Here is an 18,295-nt window from a genome sequence, read left to right on the forward strand (position 1 = left end):
GATGGGGATCAAATTGAGGGAAGGGAAAGAAGGGGGAGCGATGCCCCTGGAGCAGGAGAGGGGGATGGGAAGGTCAGAGGCACGAGCATGGCGGGGAGAGGGGGGAGCTGGGCTCCCTTTCCCAGCCCATGTGTGCCTCAGGGCCCCTCCCCCTCTGGGGTCCCCACCTGGCTGGGCTGGGGGCTGTGGCTGACGAGGACTTTCCCTTTGGTGTCCGCCCCTCCCTCGTTTCTCCAACCCCCCGCCCCCTTGCTGGTTTCCCTCTCCATCCTCTTTCCTTCCCTCGGCTTCCCTCTGTTCTCCCCATCCCTCTCTGATCTCTCCCCACTGCCTGCCCCTCCTCTGTCTGCCGCCCCCACCAACTCCCCTCCCCACCAGGCCGCCAGCTGACCATCTTCAACAGCCAGGCTGCCATCAAGATCGGGGGCCGGGATCAGGGCCGCCCCTTCCAGGGCCAGGTGTCCGGCCTCTACTACAATGGGCTCAAGGTGCTGGCGCTGGCCGCCGAGAGCGACCCCAATGTGCGGACTGAGGGCCACCTGCGCCTGGTGGGGGAGGGGCCGTCCGTGCTGCTCAGTGCGGAGACCACGGCCACCACCCTGCTGGCTGACATGGCCACCACCATCATGGAGACCACCACCACCATGGCTACTACGACCACACGCCGGGGCCGCTCCCCCACGCTGAGGGACAGCACCACCCAGGTGAGGACCCTTGGGGCTGATGGACGAGGAGCGAGGCCTCGGGTGGGGGAAAGGGCTGATGTCTACGTAGCAACTGTGGCACCCAGGGGAGGGTCTGAGGGGACTGGAGGGGTCCTGGAGGCTCCTTTGCATCCTTGTCATGGCGATGGTTCAGGTGAGGTGGGAAAGGCCTCGTTCACGAAGTGGCCTTTGCCCTGGTGACCAGGGATGTTGTACGTGGGAAGGTGGTCACTGTTTCTACGGGTCAGGCCCAGTGGTAAGGGGGAGTTTGGTACTCCAGCTAGACCAGGGAAGACCGCCCAAGAGGGAGGAAGTCTGGACCGGAGTGAAGGTGGAATGACCCGTCTGCCCGCCACATGCCGGAGGCCAGGCCCCGTGGGGTGTGGGCAGCGAGTGGGAGATGGGTACCACCAGGATGGCGTTGCTCCGGCTGGGCACCGAGGAGACAGCCCTGGAGGGGCCGGAGGCTCAGCTGGGGGTGGCCGCCGCTCTCTGGAGGCTGGCTGAGGCCCGGAACAGTGTCTCCTGGATTGCCGGTGTCCTCAGAGTGGGACTCCAAGCCCACTGCCTTCTCGCATCCTCTCTTTGTGACCTTGAGCAGATGTCCCCCCCCCCCAGCGGGCCTCAGGGTTCCCTATGCCTGTGGGCCGGAGGGGTGTTGGTGCCGACGGTTCCCTGGTGCTTTACCCTCCCCGCACTGCCTGCCCACCTGCTCAGGTGCTCTCTCTGGATCAGGTCAAGCCCAAGTGATTTGAGTTGATCTTCTCTTGTACCCGGAGGGGGGTCGAACCTGGGGAATGAGGCTCTCCGGGTGCCAAAAGCCAATTGGGCGTGTGTGACTTACGGAGGCAACTCGGGAGCCCGGCTGAGTTTTCTGGTTGTTGCCGTCAATGATTGTGGCCCAGGGAGGGCTCACACCTGGCATGGTAGACCTTACTCAGTCACCCCAGCCCCCTGCCCGAGCTACTGCTGTCCCTCATCACCCATGGTCGTTGAGCCTCTATGTCTGGAGAGAAATCTGTGCTGCTGGGCTGGGGGAGAAGTCTGGGGGCAGCCTGGGGGGTGCGCCTCAACTCCGCCGGCCTTCACTGTAAGTGAGGGCACGACTCCCTGAGCCTGAAGTCCCCTCAGCCCTGCCAGTCTGTGCCGTAGGGGGCCTGGCGCTGGCTGACAGCCTCATGCAGGCGGGAGAGAGGAGTCTGAACCCCCTTCCCCTCTGCCTTCATGGGCAAGGAAAGCTAGGGCCCCCAAAGGCCAGGCCTTGCCCCAGGGAGCAGGGAGCCCCAAGGTTGGGCACCGACTATGCCCAGTGCCCAGAGGCAAGAAGGGCCCCCCAGTCTCAGTGAGAGGGCGATGGACTGACCATCCAGGTGGAAGAGGCAGGTGGGGGCCTTCGGGGTCACAGCTGTGCTGGAGAAGCCCCCACAGGATGGGGGTTGCTGGAGGGGCAAGGATGCCCAAGGAAAACCAGTCTTCGAAGATAGGGGGTGGGGTGGGGGTGCGGGAGTGAAGAAGAGGCACCATGTGACCCTTTCACCCCTCCCCACCCCAGACTCCTCCCACCTCTGGCCTTCAGGAGCCCTCTCCCCACACCCTGCAGTCTCTTGGGCACCATTCCTGCCCGGACTCCGGGTTTCCCTCCTTGGGTCTCTTCCCTAACACACTCTGAGCACGCTCCCCTCCCCGCCCCCTTACATTCACTCATCTTGGGGATTCTCTTTCTTTGCAATCAGGAGGAAAGAAAATGCTGACAAAGTCGACTCCCATTGCCATGGCAACCACAGCCCTAATTATTGTGTGCAGCCTGGTTCCGGGCTCTGGGAAGGGGGTTGGGAGACAGATGAGGGTGGTGGGGTAGTGGGGTTGGAGCCAAGAGCCACCCCCCAACCCCAGGTCCTGCTTCCCTTCTCTGCCTGTGCTGGTCTCCAGAGGCCCCCATGCCGCATCTCCCCGATGCCCTGGGCCCCTTGCTCCAGGCCCTGCACCCCCAGGGCTAGTGTCCAGTCTCCCCGGCTTCCTGGAAATAAAAGACACAGCATGAGCCGTCTCACTGATCCCCGGGAGCTGTGGGAGCTCCCGCAGGGTGGGCGCTGGCCAGTCTGTCTTTGCGCAGCGGGGAACAGGAGGCTCTCGGTCACCCAGCCAGCAATGGGAGAACTGGGGCACAGACCAGGGTGTGTGTCTTGGCCCAGGACCCATCTCCTGTGTGGTGCCACACCTCAAGAGGTGGCTTTGGGGCCTACTGACCCACCACTGGACCCTCTTCCCCACCCCCCCCTCCTCTCGCCCACAGAACACGGATGACCTCTTGGTGGCCTCTGCCGAGTGTCCAAGTGATGACGAGGACCTGGAAGAGTGTGAGCCCAGTACTGGTGAGTGCCTTTCCCCCCTCCCCTGCCCCGGGCCCGGGTGACGCTGATGGGAGGGGGGCGACTGTCCCTGCCACCTGGCCCGAGCCCAAGGGGCCTGCTGCCAGGTCTTACCTTTCCCCGATAGTTTCCTCTGCCTTCCTGCCATCCCCCTCCAGGTCCCTCAAATTGTCCCTCTGGCAAGGCAGTTTCTGGCCCTTTGGTGCCCCAGCCCTCCGAGGTAGTGAGGTCCTTAGCTTGGGATCCTGGGGTTCAGGGCCAAGGAATGCTGGGAAGGAAAGAGGGAGACTTTTCCCTAGCGAGATGAGTAACTGCAGCTCCCATGAGTCTTTACTGGGTCTGGGGTGGGGAGGGGGTAGTTAGGTGGGAGATCGCAAGCTTAGGAACTACAAATCCCATCAGCTCTTGGGTCCAGAACTGCAACTTCCATCAGTCCCTGAGGCCTGATTTTCGCTGGGTCAGCAGTAGAGATCTCTGCTCATTCCCGGTCTCAGGGAAGTGGCCACTCTGCCAGGGCTGCCAGGCCAAGCTGGGGCAGTTCTACCACACGGCAGCTCTGTGCCAGGCAGTGCGTGGCTGGGAGGTGTGGTCCCTTGGGGAGATTGGGACCTGAGGTCTGGTCTAGATTTCTAGTGGAGCACCTGCCATTGAAGGAGAGCAGGGCTGGGAGGGAAGGCTTCCTGGGGGTGGCATTCCAGGCCTCTGCTGGATCCTTTCAGCTGGAGAGAAGGGTGCGGCCCCAGAGAGAGACCTGACTGGCAAAGGAAGGGTGGGCCTTGAGTGCCAACTGAGAAGTGTGGGGTGTGGAATGGCGCAGTGGGTGCAAGGGCTGCTCACCTGAGCAGGTTGGGGGTGGCTGAGAGGAGCTGGGGGGAGGGAGGGCCTGAGGAGCTGAGGTCCTGGTGCTTACAACTGGCAGCGGGAAGGGAGGAAGGACTGAATATGGCCAGATTTCTCAGTGAGGGATCATGGGACTTCCTGGATGAGCCTGTGGGAGCCTCATCCCTGGCTTGGGTTTCCAGAGACTTCTCCTGGTTACCTTGCAATGTGTGGCACCTGGGCTCTTGCTACTGGAAGGCTGGAGGTTGGGGCGGATGCCTGCAGGTTTGGGGGAGGTGATCAGTCAGGTGAGGAGGGCAGTGTGACTGGGGCATATCTTGTGAATCTGGCCTGGGGTAGGGGGGGAGGGGGGGTCTGCCAGTCCCAGAGAATGTGCTCAAGCTGAGCCTAGGCTGCAACCATGGAAGGAGTGTGGGGAGGAGCAAGAAAAACCATGGAGCCTTGGGGCAGAGGCTCAGGTTCCAGAGACCAAAGGCAGAGGCAGTTCTGGGGCCCAGGCCACCCCGAAACTGTAGGCCAGAGCTGAGGAGGGTTGTTTGGTGGTCCTGGGCCCTGAGGCACTTGGAGGAGCTGTAGGCTGTTGGGTTGGAAAGGCCTCCCCATCCATAGCCAAGAGCTGGTGCTTTCTGGAACAGACGCCCTCCACTGTGTGGGGGCCATCTGGCTCCATCTCACTAGGCCCTCTCAGCTCAGGGATGCACCCTCATGCTCTGCCATGGCTCTGGGAGGTTCTGGGCATCTGGCAGCTTCAATATGGCATTCCCCCCCTCGACCCTGCTTCACCCCTCTGACTCGTCAGGACTGGGCTTTCCTGGAGGTGGAAGCAGTGCCTTGAGCCTGGGCCTGCCGAAAGTGGCTGTGATGAATGGCCCCATGAGAGCCCTGGGGTTGGACTCTGGGGACATAGGGCTGGCGGGTCCTGAGAGAAGGGCACTTGGCCCCATCCCATGTGTTTGCACACATGTGCTTACTCTGGGGGGGGCTGCTGTGGGGTGAGAGGAGGGGTCTGCTCTCCTTGGACCCCACGGAAAGGAGTGTTGGGCCAGACGGCCACTGTGCAGGGACCTGCAGCACATCCTGGGCCATACGAGGGCCACACGTTATCTACCAAGGTTCTAGCTTCCCAGCTGTGGCACCGAGCGTGTGCGCCGGGGGCCGAGCTCCCTTAGGCTGTGTGGGGACAAGGGAGCAAGGAGAAGCTGAAGTAGGCAGGTCAGCTGCCCTCCCCCAGTCAAAGGGCCAGGCCTATGAGGGGAGGATGGAGGGTGGAGGAGGAATGGAAGCTGGGGGATAGGGAGAGGCCGGCGGGCAGCCCAGCACCCGGCTTCAGATTAAGGGCAGAGTGTGTGCTTAAGCCTCCAGAGGAAGCCGTCGGAAGCCCCCGGCTCTCACCGAGATGTGCATGGCACTCGCCTGCATTTCCATACTCGCACCACTCTGAAATGCTTGAAGGTGGATTTTTATCTTGATGGGAGGCAAGGCGAAGATCAAGATGACTCCAGAGCCCCTCAGGCTGATCTAGACCATGCCACCCCCCTACTTAGAGGGAAAGGGGACTCCAGCCAGAGGCCCTCTTGTGCCCCCGGTACAGGGAGGCTTTTTCCTCTAGCCGAGGGCCAGGCCTCCTTGGGCTCCAAGGTCAGTGTTAGAGGTGAAGGCAGCCTGCCTGGAGACTGTGGCTACCCAGGGGCTAACCCCAGGGACCCCAGGGCATTTGCATCCTTCCCACCTGCCAGATCCTCCTCCCTGCGTCCAGATGCCAAGCCTGGGATCATCCCTACTTGCTTTCCATCCTTTCCCTTGACTTGGGCCCCTTCATAGACCCGAGGCCCCACTCCTTCTCCTCCCATCTTGGGGAGATCATCCTCTAACATGGGTATTTCACTTGAGGTTGGCAATCTAGTCAAAGAAGGGTATCGTTTGCCGGACACAGTGTTTAGATTCTTTTGAATGGGAGTGCCTTTAGTGGGGACGCGCTCTGCATCGTGGGTAATGTCTCACCGTCTTAGCCAGCCTGACCCAAGCATTACGTTGGGGGCCTGGCCCCTGCAGGGATTAGAGTGTGCACCCCTTGAGGCACAAAGGAAGTGCACACCCAGACTCAGATCCACAGAGGCACACATCTATAAGCACACACAGAGGCACACACACATATATCCATGCACATACATTTATGGATCTCCCAGCAAGCTCACACCTGCCCACTTGCTCACAGGCACCCACCTGCTCAGACCCACAGTGTTTCACACTTACATGTCCTCGTCACACCAAGGTATGCACATGGGGTGTCTTCAGCACACGGAGGCACGCTCACACACACTCATACCTGTTGAGGCACAAACCAAATGTTTAGGATCACATGCACATGGTCAGAGGCACCCACATATTTCAGACACTCGCGATGGGCGTGTGTGTTCAGCGTGAGCTTGTTCACACACGTCCTCGGACTGCCAGAGTTCCACACCTGCAGTCAGCTCACAGAGGTACATACATGTATACAGATCCACCTGCATAGCTCCGACCACGTCCTCCGTGCATGCTCAGGCTTACAGATGCTCACAGATGGTTCAGAGGGACCGTGTATGCATGTTCAGAACAGTGTGCTCAGACCTCCGAGGTGTGGGCGCACATATTTGCATGAGTTCAGGGAAGCATGCATCTGTGCCTGGGCTCAGAGGTGTGTGCGGCACAGCTCCACCCAAGTTTGCACTCACGCTCAGACCTACAGTGTCCCACGAATAAGTTCACAGGCACTGGGATGCACAAACATCCTCAAAGGGATGTCATGTCCCAAGCACATGTGGCTCATTCCCACAGAGGTGCGCCCACGTGCACCCTGAAGGCACCTGTGTGCCGAGATCCCCAGGGTACGTGTGCACAGGTCCTCAGAGATGGGCTCTGTGTCGCCAGAGCCCAGGGGCCATGCTCGTTCAGACATTTGTTTAGACCCATGCCTGTTCCCCTCCCGTGGCCCCATGAGAGGGGATACTCTGAGGCTCCCCGTAGCTCAGACCTGCAGAGGCCCATTCTTACGTTCACGCCCATGTGTTCAGAGACACGCACATGCTCAGACACACACACACACACACACTCAGAGGCACATACTTTCAGACTCACACACATGCTGGGAGCCACACCAGTGCTCAGCCCTCTCAAGGCACACAGACTCGTACTAGGGTCCTACAGCAGTGCGCATGCACACACACACACGCACACACACTGGTGTCTACACTGGCCCACATGGGCTCTCACAGGTACTGACACACTTACTCCTGTGCTCAGATGCACACCTGAGCTGCGCGGGGAAGGCCTCCTATTCTCAGGCCCTCAGGCCATACAGACATGTTCAGACCCAGTAAAGTGCCCGCCTCCGAGTGAGCACACTCAGCTGTTCAGACCTGCACACAGCTGTTCAGGTGCCCGCGGACACGTGTACTCAGATCCCCAGATGCCCACATGTGCTCAGACCACGGAAGCAGCTCATGCACGCACCCTATAGGCACGCATCCCTCCTGAGGCTTGGCCCCCATGCACACATACACGAGACCCTCTGAGGCGTTCACAGGCTCAAGTCCACAGACACACAGACACACTCACTCAGACCTACACCTTTAGCTGAGAATCACAGAGGTGCAGATGTGCTCACATTCTAGTGTTTCTTAAGGTAACAGCAGTTGCAGTAATGGATAACCTCCACAACACCTGTGGTTTGTTACATAGAAATGGATTTGTCCCTCACTTAAGGTTACAAACCAGTGTTCCTGGTGGGTGGGCAGCTCCTCGGGCTACTCCAGGGCCTCGTCCGCTTCCCCAGGTGACTTCCTCAGTTGTGGTGGAAGGTGACCAACAGGCGGGGTCACGAAGGGGTGGGTTCTGTGGGTCAGGCCCGGGAGGAGACGCACATTACACCTGCTGCTTCTGCTCAGTCACGTGGCCACAGCTCCGTGTCCAGGAAGGTGGGGAGGTGTGGCCTTGCTGTGACCCTAGGAGGAAGCAGAAACAGATTTGGGGACCAGCTAGCAATTTATCTGCTCAGTGTGGCTTTGGGTCACCAACAATCCCTTTCACTCTTCCTGACATCCTGAAGCCCTACCCACTCAGGGCCGTCACGGCAAAGGGGAGGGTGTCTGGCAGGTGGCGGCCCACTTGTTGGGTCCAGACTTGCTCCTGAGGACCCTTATGTGGTCCGGATCCCTGTGTACTAAAAGGATAATTGATCTCACTGTCTACAGAGCTCAGCACACACCCCAAATCCAGTGGTGGGCCAGATGCAGCCACCACAGTAAAAACTAATTGAAAAAAGAGGATGAAAATAAACAAACAAACAAACAAACACAAATAAAAAGAGAGAGAAAGATGGAAGGAGACACACAGGGGCCCCAAGTTCTAAGCTTTAGGAAATCCAGCCAGCACGCAGTACGTCAGACTCCACCCCTGCAGTGAGACTCCACCCCTGCAGCGGGGAAGTTTCTTCCTTAAACCCTCCATCTCTGGTCTTTGAGAAACGCCCTCTCCTTTGTGGCCCTGGCGCTGCCCTGTGTGAGGTTCTAACCAGTTCTTATCCTCCGTGGCCATCTCTGAAGTGGGTGTTGGGGGAAATGTCCATCTTGGGGGCCCTATGGTGTTGACAGCCCACTTCCTGCTCCTGCATATTTGGGGGCCCAAAGGCTCAAGCAGTCAACGTAACTACACTCAGCGTTCTTTCCTGGACATACTTGTCAAGAGCTTTATTTCCTTGTTTCTCTGAATCCTTTCCTGTCTCTTAATTTAGTCATGACTATTTTGAGGGCATTTGAAACAGTAGGTGGGAAGGCCACATCCTTAGGTTGATCTGTGGGGCACGGCTGAGCCCTCCTTATTCAGGTGGAGGTTTCACTTTGTCCCTTAAAGCCATTCCTGACCTCTCTTGTGACTTGCAGGTTGGAAGCAGGGGCTTTTTTGACACTTGGCAAGCCCCACATTTTTGGGCTCTCTCTGTTCCCTTCTCTGCTTGCAAACCCACCCACTCTTGCCTAACTTTGTCTTCTTGTAATATGTGACTGAAAGCAGACAGTAAAAGCCAGCCTTGTCATCCCGACTTTCTGGCACGTTCCTTTTGTGCCTCAGCCTCAACAGGCACATGGCCTTCCCTGTAGGTCATCACAAGCAGGGTTGGAACCGGATGTCCTGCCACTGCATTTTATGGTTCTGCATCTTTCTAGCCGTTTCCTTGGATTGTTGCAGGAAGGCCACCGGTTTTTGTGACGTACATTTCTGGTTCAGTGTCTGTATTAGTTCAGGTAACATTTGTTTCTGGAACAGATGACCCCCAAATCTCAGGGGGAATTCGAGGGAGGTTTCTCGCTCAGGTGAAGCCCCGCCAGGATGCTCCTGCTCAGCAGCAGTTCTGCCCCAAGGGGTGCTTTTGGGAATCCAGACTCCTTTCATCCTATGGCTCCTCCTCGATATTCAGCACGTGGTTTGCAAGGTCACCGGAAGGAGGAGAAAGAGCACGGAGGATCGCACACAGGAGACTTCTGTGGGCCAGTACTAGTAGTGCCCACTGCTCAGTCATGTGGCCACACCTAATTGCAAGGGATGCTGGGAAATGTAGTCTCGGTGCCCAGGAGAGGGAGAAAATGAGTTTGGGAAAAGGGTCACTCCCAGACGCCTACCTCACGCCACAGGTGGCATGCTCACAGGTTCTCAGCGGTACAGGCATGAATTCACACACAAACACACGGGTTCTGACCCGGGCTCAGAGGCGGGTGAGAGGCTCACTTACATGCAGATTCCCTGGCACCTGCGTCCATGCGCTCAGATCCATCGAGGTTCGTGTACATACGCACACAGAGGCTTAGAGACGTGTGCCCAGGTGCACAGAAACAAACTCTGGGCGCACGCGCACACACACACACACACGCACACATGCACGCACGCCTGACCTCGCGTCCACCTTGATGTTTGCCGTTGCTGTGCTGGGGTGTCCGAGTGGGGTGGGACTCCATCCTTCGGGCCACCGCACCCAGTTGCACAGGTGGTCCCCTGCTGGAACAGGTGAGTAAGGGCTGAAATCTAGCCGGTATTCTCTCCTCACCAAGCTGCGTGTCCTGGTCCTGGGAGCAGGGCTGTGTCCACCAGGAAGACAGAATACCTTTTTCTGATTGTGTACAGAGAGACCGTTTGCCAAGTCATGCACCTGAAGGGCCGTGGCCACAGAGGGGCTGCCTTTTTTCTACCCCACACAACATGCCCTGTGGGCTAATGGCTTTGCCAGGGCAGGTACCCAAGCGCTGGTGGGTGGGGCCTCAGCCAGCTGACTGCTGAGCCTCTGACACTCAGCCTCAGTTCTCCGTGCTCCTTTGGGGGCGGGCATACCCTGCTTGGGTGGGAATGGGGTTCTTGGGTAGACTTCCAGTCAGGAGCCTCTGTGCCCTAAAGGCAGAAAGAGCTCAGCTTGCTGGTACAGCAGTCCCTAGAGGTAGGGGAGCTGGGGGAGGAGGGGTGCTCAGGAATGGCCACTGGTCTCCTTGGCCAGATGGAATTCTCTCTAGCAAGTGGGACTGACGTGCCCTGACATTCAACTTAAAAAGAGTGGAGGGGGGTGGTGTCTGTGATAAATGCCCCTGTGAGGACTTCCAAGCGCTGTAGCTGCCTGACATGGGGGAGGGGAGGGAAGCGGCCTTGGCTCTTTATCAGACTCCCAGGGGCACCCCATCCCTGGGTGCACCCTTGTAGAGCTGAACCCGGGGTTCCGGGCACCACAAGTCTTTGCGAGTCTGCTCCCTCCAAGGCCCAGTGAGAAGGGCAGCCCAGGGAGCCACTGGTTGGACTTTCACAGTGCGGAGTCTCTGAGGGGTCCTCCCTTCCTCCAGACCCTCACCAGGACAAGCTTGCCTGACCCCTCCCGGGCCAGTGTATGACCCCAGGAAAACCCAGTACCCTATGTTGCATATGACTTGCTGGCCACAGAGCCCAGATCGGCTTGAGTGAGTGTGGGGGAAGGAAGACAGTGTGGGGTCTTGGTAGCATGCTATCTTTTGGAGAGAGCGGGAGCTGTGGGGGCGGGCAGAGATGGAGGCTCATGTGGAGGATGTGGGTGAGTGCAGGACACCCTCAGGAGATGCTGTCAAAGCCGTGGACAGAGCAGCGCCCAGGAAAAGCTCCTAGAGAAGCTGGGGGCATGGGGACAGGGCTGAGACCCAGATATGGAGGCCAGGACACAGTTGGGGTTGAAGGGCAGGGGCAAGAGTCAATGTAACCAGGCCCGGGAGGGCTCTGGAGCCTGGAGGAGACTGCACAGGGGGAACTTGGTGGGGGGGGGCCCTGTGTGCCCCAAGGACCTAAAGAACCAGTGAGTTGGGATAAATGGTTGCAGAGGGCTCAGGCTAGGCAGGATTTGCCTGTGGCCCAAGGCCTGAAGCCCCCCCCACCCCTTTCCCCAGTGTATCTGGGGGTGAGAAAGAGAGTAGCGAGGCAAGGTCTGTGCCCTGACTGTGACCTGATCAGCCCCTTTAGGGCGTGACATGCCCCCCAGCAAGGGACTCCTCCCTGGGCCCTAGCTATGGGCAGCTGGTTGAGGGCCACAAGCCTGCCCAGGACAAGCCTGATCCTGAAGTTTCCGGGAGCAGCTGGTGACCCCATGTAAGATTGAAGGTAGAGATGGCTATGGGTGAGCGCTGGGCCATGGAGCAAGGCGCCTGTCAGGCTGAACTCAGCAGTGCCTGAGAACCCAGTTGCTCTGGCCCATGAGAGGGGCTCCCACCCCATCCCAGATGCCAGGCCCAGTGCTGGGTGCTAGGGAGACAGACAGATGGGCCTCAAGCCGTCCTGGAAGAGGAGGTATTTGGCTGGACTTGAAGGATGAGTGAAATATCCTCAGGGGCAGGGTGCTCTAAACAGAAGGCAAAGGTCAGGGAGAGGGCAGGGGTGTATGGTCCAGCAGGGAGGGGAACCCTGCCATGATTGGACACAGGCACCAGCCTCTCCCCAAGAGCTGAGAGCTGAGTGTGGCCCTTACCCAGGGACCAGGGTGCTGGGCCGTCCCTAGTGGGTCCAGGGCTCAGGAGGTGGTAGAGGGACAAATTATTCATCCATAGGCTGGAGGTCCGTGGGAGCCAGGCCTTGGCCTTACCCTGGGCCTGGAGCCCAATACCTCAATTTTATAGATGAGGAAGCTGAGGTCCAGAGAGTGAGAGAAGATTGTCTGCAGTCACACAGGGTGGCCTCCCAGGTTAACAATCAAGCTAAGAGTCAAGCAGATTACCACAGGCATGGGGAGGATGAATCAGGCCTTTCCAGGCTCCTTGTGAGATTTGGCCCTAGTGAGCTTGGGAAGCCTGCCCACCCCAGGCCTCGGCATCCTCCTCCATAAAAGGCCAACGTTGGAGGGTCCCAGCTCCACAGAACATGCTTGTCTGCTTTTGGCTCAGTCTCTCAGTGTGGCTGAGCCCCAGGAGGGCCAGGTGCCCTGGGGCTTCACAGTCTGGGGTGCAGGTGAGCCCTGGCCCAGCGGGAGAGTGGAGCCCGGTGGGAGGAACAGCCCGAGAAGCTCGGCAAGGCTACAAGTTCAATGGCAAGATCTTGGCTGTGGCTGGCTAGTGTGACCAAGGACAGCTCTGCCAGGTTGCTGGAGCTTGGGATGTGAAGATCAGCAGTGTTTGAACAGTAAGCACAGAGACTGGAGGGCTTAGGGAGCAGGGAGCTGGAGAAGGGACACAAAGATGTGGCAGCGGCACATGGTTGGCTTGGCTGCAGTGGGGCCCTGGGATGCTTCCAATGGAGGGGGTAGGGGGTTGTGGAGTCATGAAAACCAGACCCTGCAGAGACCAGGGAGAGGCACTCAGATGGGGGCAGGGCTTGGGTGGAGGGAGAGCTAGAGAGGAAATCTCCAGCCCCAGTCAGACCCAGAGGTGCCCATCTAAGAGGAGGAAACCCTCCCAGCAGCCCCCTAGGGCCAGACTCCAGCTATCTCTACCCCACACCGGTGGGTAGCAGTATTTGGGGACGGGGCAGTGGGCTGATGGGAGTTGTAGTTGTCCTGGGCGGCTGATGGGAATTGTAGTCCACACCCCTCCAAGGGCTAATGGGAGTTGTAGTTCCCACCCTTTGGGGCTGATGGGAATTGCAGTTTATGCCCAGGGTACCTCAGTTATCAGACCTAGGGAGAGAGACCTAATCACCCCCCACCAAACCTTCCCCACTAGCTTCCCCCCCCCCCCCCCCGCCCGGGGCCCTGTATTAGCAAGTGCTTCCTTCCCAGATGGCTGTGTATGTATTTTCTTTTCTTTTTTTGCTTTCTTCTTCTTTCCGTTGTTTTATTATTGTTTTAACAATAATAAGAGGGCCAGAGGCTGTCAAGCCCTGGTCAGGTCCTGGCGGCCCATGGGGGTTCTGGGGAGGGGGAGGGGGGAAGCCAGTGGGGGTCAGAGGTGGAGGGTGAAGAAAGAGAAAGTTGGGGAATTAGGGTTAGCTCAGGACTCATGTCCCTGTCCACTTCCCTCCCTCACTCCCATCCCTTCCCCACCTCCTTGCCTCTACATGGCTTGTCACCAACTCACCCAAAGTCCTATGGGACAGGACCCTTCTCCAATGTCTCTGTCTCCTCCTTGCCCACTCTTTCTCATGGACCTTGTCACCTCCCACCTTCAACTTCTTGTCTTCCCATGGCCAGCCTGCAATTAGCCTTCAAAGCTCCTTCCCATGATCATCCTCTCTCAAGTCCTCTCACCCATGTAGCAATTCCTACACAGCTGCCGGTCATGTACCTCTTCCCTCCGCCCTCCTCCCACTGCTCCCCACTTCCCCCCCGCACGCTGACACCAAGTGGTGGTAACAGTTTCTCAATGCCAGCCTGCACTGTGCAGATTTTAGCTTTGTGTTTAATGAGGGGGAGAGGGCACAAGTAACAAGGGAGGAGAGAGAGTATTCAGGAGGAAGCAAGATGTCCAGGGAGAGAAGAGTGAGGGAGGGAGATACCAAACAGATAGAAAACGTTGTACGGAAAAGTTGTTTTTTCTTATTTTTTCCGGGAGAACCCGCTTACACAGCTCTGTTTGTAATTTTTTTCTTCATGCTAAAATCACACGGCCTATTTGTTGATGTAAGTTGCCTGAATTCCGTGGTATGCTATCTTCTTTTTTAAAAACAAAAGAAAAAAAAAACAAAAGCAAAAAAAGAGAAAAATCTAGAAAAAAAAACCCTAAAAGATACTGTTGTTAGGTTTGTTTAAATGCTGCTCTTGTATCTGTTTTTAAGCCTTAAACCAGTAGAGTTTTTTTTTTTCCGTTTCTTTTCGATTTCGTTTCCTTTCTGTTCCTTTTGGTTTCTTAAGACAAACAAAAGACCAAAACCCAGTGAGCCACAGAGCCCGTGCGTGGGGTGCCCAGGGCATCTGAGCCGCTGCCCGCTTAAAGCGCAGTGCTCCGGCAGGCTGGCGGGCGGGCCCGGCCCGCTCTAGTCTCCGCCAAAGCCAATTGGAACCGATTTGGGTGTGTGAGGCTGTTGTTTCTCTCTCTGTGCCGGCCGCCTGCACCCTGGGCCCTCGCTGACACCCTGTCTTTTCTCTTCTCTCTCTTGTTCTAGGAGGAGAGTTAATATTGCCCATTATCACGGAGGACTCCTTAGACCCCCCTCCCGTGGCCACCCGATCCCCCTTCGTGCCCCCACCCCCCACCTTCTATCCCTTCCTCACGGGCGTGGGCGCCACCCAAGACACCCTGCCCCCACCCGCGGCCCGCCGCCCGCCCGCCGGGGGCCCGTGCCAGGCCGAGCAGGACGACAGCGACTGCGAGGAGCCCATCGAGGCCTCCGGCTTTGCGTCCGGGGAGGTCTTTGACTCCAGCCTCCCCCCCACGGACGACGAGGACTTTTACACCACCTTCCCCCTGGTCACGGACCGCACCACCCTCCTGTCACCCCGCAAACCCGCTCCCCGGCCCAACCTCAGGACAGATGGGGCCACGGGTGCCCCCGGGGTGCTGCTAGCCCCCTCCGCCCCGGCCCCCAACCTGCCTGCGGGCAAAATGAACCACCGAGACCCGCTGCAGCCCTTGCTGGAGAACCCCCCCCTGGGGCCCGGGGCCCCCACGTCTTTCGAGCCGCGGAGGCCCCCTCCCCTGCGCCCCGGCGTGACCTCCGCCCCCGGCTTCCCCCGTCTGCCCACAGCCAACCCCACGGGGCCCGGGGAGCGGGGCCCGCCGGGCGCCGTGGAGGTGATCCGGGAGTCCAGCAGCACCACCGGCATGGTGGTGGGCATCGTGGCGGCCGCAGCGCTCTGCATCCTGATCCTTCTCTACGCCATGTACAAGTACCGCAACCGTGACGAGGGCTCCTACCAGGTGGACCAGAGCCGGAACTACATCAGTAACTCGGCCCAGAGCAACGGGGCGGTGGTGAAAGAGAAGGCCCCGGCTGCTCCCAAGACGCCCAGCAAGGCCAAGAAGAACAAAGACAAGGAGTACTACGTCTGAGCCCCGGCTCGGCGCCCCACTGCCAACTGCCCCTCCCCGGACGGCCCGGGAGCGGGGTGCGGCCCTCTCCCTGCCGGGGCCATGGGGACCTGCTCCCTGGCTGCCTCAGACTTCTCTCACGAAGAGGAAACGCAAAAAAAAAAAAAAAAAAAAAAAAAAAAAGAAAAGAAAAGGGAAAAAAGAACGAAGGAAAGAAAAAAAATGAAAAGAAAGAAAGAAAAAAAATAGCAAAGGAAACCCCGCGCTCGTCCCCTTCCTCCTGCCGTCCAGTGGGGCGGCGCCATCCGGGGCTCTCCGTCCCTCTCAGCTCTGCGCCCGCCCTGGGCAGGGCACGTGCTCACAGCCCTGGGTTGATTTATTTTTTTAAGGGGGGGTAGTTTTATTTTGGTGGGGTTGGGCGGGAAGGAAGGCTGGGGGTTTTGTAAAGTGTCCACTACTCGTCCTATTCATTTCCTCCATTTTTCTTCTTCCCTCTGTCCCTCCTGCCTTCCTTCTCTTCCCAAGCCCTCCGGCCCCCATCCCAGGCTTGCTGTGTCTCTCTCTGTCCCCACCCTCCCTCTCCATTTCTTTTTTGTGTCTCCCTTTCCTACCTTTGGGTTTGCAGAGTCGGTGGGAGAACGGCGGGCGGGTGGGCCGAGCGGCCCAGCGTGGGGTGGGGGGCGGGGGCGGGGCAGGGCAGTGGGGTGCCCACCCCAAGCGCCCCGACTCTGCCCACCAGGAGGAGGCGCTGGCCTGGAGCCGCCCAGGGAAGGGGCTGGGGCCGGGGAAAGTCCTGTTCTATTGTGTGCCGCCGGGCGACGTGCATTGATGGGGAAGCTGCTGGAGGAGCAGGGGTGGGGGGGCGGGTGGGAGGGGAAAGGCAAATGCAGATATATATTAAAGACAAATTATCTAGATACCCGAGCAGCAGCCTGTGGCACCCGTTGGGCGCGGGCACCAGGGAAGAGGGAGCCGGGCGTTGCCCGCTGACTGCTGGGGTCACTTCTCTGCCCACGGGCTCCCTGCTCCCCCAGTTTTTTTTCTCTCTTTGTTAACAAATGTGTCTGAGTCTTGGAAAACACCCCAACCCCGGAAATGTGTGGGAAAAGAAAACAAAAACTTTCCAAATCCAACGGTCCTGTGCAGTTTTTTCGGGGTGGGTACTGTTGGGACATCGGTCCTGGCTCTGGGCTCGGGTTTGGGCTCAAATTGCGGCCTGTGAGAGCTGGTAAGTAGCATCCAGAGTTTTGGGCTGAGCATGGTTTTGGGCTCCTGGGGGCGGCCTGTCTTTGTCTCACCCCCATGTACCTCCTGGCCGGAGGATGGGGCTGGAGAACCGCTAGGTGGCCTGGTGGAGCCCACCCACCCCCGCGTGTCAGGACAAATCCCCAGAGGCAAGAGCGTCATGGTGCCCCCTAGTGGCTAAGGTGGGTCTATGCCTCTGGGGGCTGCTTGTGCGCGGGTCTTGCAAGGGCACTGGCCTTGCTACAGCCCCGGGGGAAGGTGGTGTTACTCCCGGGCGACAAGCGCTTCAGAGGCTGAGTCCACGTTTGCCCCCAGTTCTGCCTAACTCGAGTCTCTGCTTTTTCTGCATCTCTAAGGATTTGGACTCTATGGTCTGCAGCCCCCACCCCCCACCCCCCAGTCCATGCGGGCTGACCGTGGGTAGCTCCTGGGCCTGCAGAACCTCATCCCCTGGTGTTTGCTCCTTCCTGGAGACACCGAACAGGCCCACGGTCCCAAACACGCTGAGAAGCCGGTCTGTATTTGCTAAGCTTCTCGGTGGCAAGGAGTAGAAACTCTTGAGGCGAAGGTTGTAGTGAGGACCTGAATGTGCGGACATTCTCAGGGGAGCAGAGTGTGGATGGTCTTCATCTCCCAGCTGGCCGTGGTAGATCGCCACGCCACTGGACACATGAGCCGTGACTCGGCCACGCTTCTGCCACTCAGGTCTCCTCCACTTTGTGCTGGATGGATCTCGCCTCCCTCTGCTGGCTCTGCTTTCTCGTGCCGTTGGCTCGCCATCACCCTTCACCGCTCGGATCTCTTCGCGAGCTTCCATCCACATGGGGCTGTGTTGCCGGCCAGCTCAATCTTGCGGCCTTTTCCAGCTTACAAGCCTGGTCCATGTTTAGGCCTGGACACCTCTCAGGGTCCCTGGGCTGCATGTCCACAGGAGACCCTCCCCCTCCTTCCTTCCATCCTGGAATGAAGCTTTTGTTTGAAGATCCTCCTTACCCTGGGGTGTTTCCCCAGGGACCTTTGAGAGCTCTTCCCCAGACTCTTGTCACTGGTGGGAGAGTGGGTTCTCTTGCAGCCGCCCCCAGGTGTGGATTTCCATAGACTTGGCCTCACCTTGCCCTCCTGAACCAGCCACTTGGGGGAGGCATGGGCTCTGCTCGTCCCCCACTGCTCACAGTGTTGGAACCTGAGGTCAGCTCTAACTCCCTGTGGAAGCCTAGGGCGGGGTGGGGGGGGGAGGCCCTGACTCGGGGCAGTCTTGCCAGGACATCCTGTCCGCGTACCAGTGACAGGCCCGCGTACCTGGGCCTTCTGCGGCTGCTCTCTCTGTCCAAGGGATGGAATCATCTCAGGTTCCCCTGCCCCATCACCACTAGCCAAAGAAAACAAATAGAGGCAGGCAGGAGTTCTGTGGTGCCAAGAAGGGAACATTCTTTTCTAGAAATTTCTAGAATGGGCCTGAGCAGTCTGTCAGAGTAGGGGACCGGAAATAGGGACAGTGCAGGAGTTGGAAGGAGAGGCCCCAGTCCTGCTCACTGCCATGTGGCTGTAGGACTGGGGGCTTTCCTCTCTGTGTCGGGAGGCTAAGAGCTCCTATCACTCGAGGGCTTGGTTGTAAGAGGAAAGATTTCTGGACTCTACCATTGACTCAGTTTACCCATCTGTGAGATTGGTCACCTCAGTCTCAGCTCCTTCATCTGGGTATCTGATG

The 18,295-nt window shown here is 58.6% G+C and overlaps 1 protein-coding gene across 16 annotated transcripts in view; it reads left to right on the forward strand.

Annotated features, from left to right (window-relative positions):
• NRXN2 (neurexin 2) overlaps positions 1–15,363 on the forward strand; it is a 97,441-nt gene extending 82,078 nt beyond the window's left edge. For 7 of the 16 annotated variants that reach the window (XM_088017577.1, XM_028118439.1, XM_088017579.1 and 4 more), the window contains 3 exons: positions 379–704; positions 2,998–3,076; positions 15,059–15,363. In XM_088017577.1, coding sequence (XP_087873703.1) covers positions 379–704; positions 2,998–3,076; positions 15,059–15,363 — 710 coding nt within the window. Of the gene's footprint in view, positions 1–378; positions 705–2,997; positions 3,081–3,687; positions 3,693–9,506; positions 9,512–14,476 lie in introns of all 16 variants that reach the window. The other 9 variants (XM_088017576.1, XM_088017575.1, XM_028118436.1 and 6 more) reach the window with 3 other exon arrangements.
• The last annotated feature ends 2,932 nt before the right edge of the window (positions 15,364–18,295 follow it).

The sequence above is a fragment of the Eumetopias jubatus genome, unplaced genomic scaffold (genome assembly GCF_037043125.1).
Source record: "Eumetopias jubatus isolate StellerSeaLion01/CBP00866 unplaced genomic scaffold, mEumJub1_p1.0 scaffold_13, whole genome shotgun sequence".
NCBI classification, from domain to species: Eukaryota; Metazoa; Chordata; class Mammalia; order Carnivora; family Otariidae; genus Eumetopias; species Eumetopias jubatus.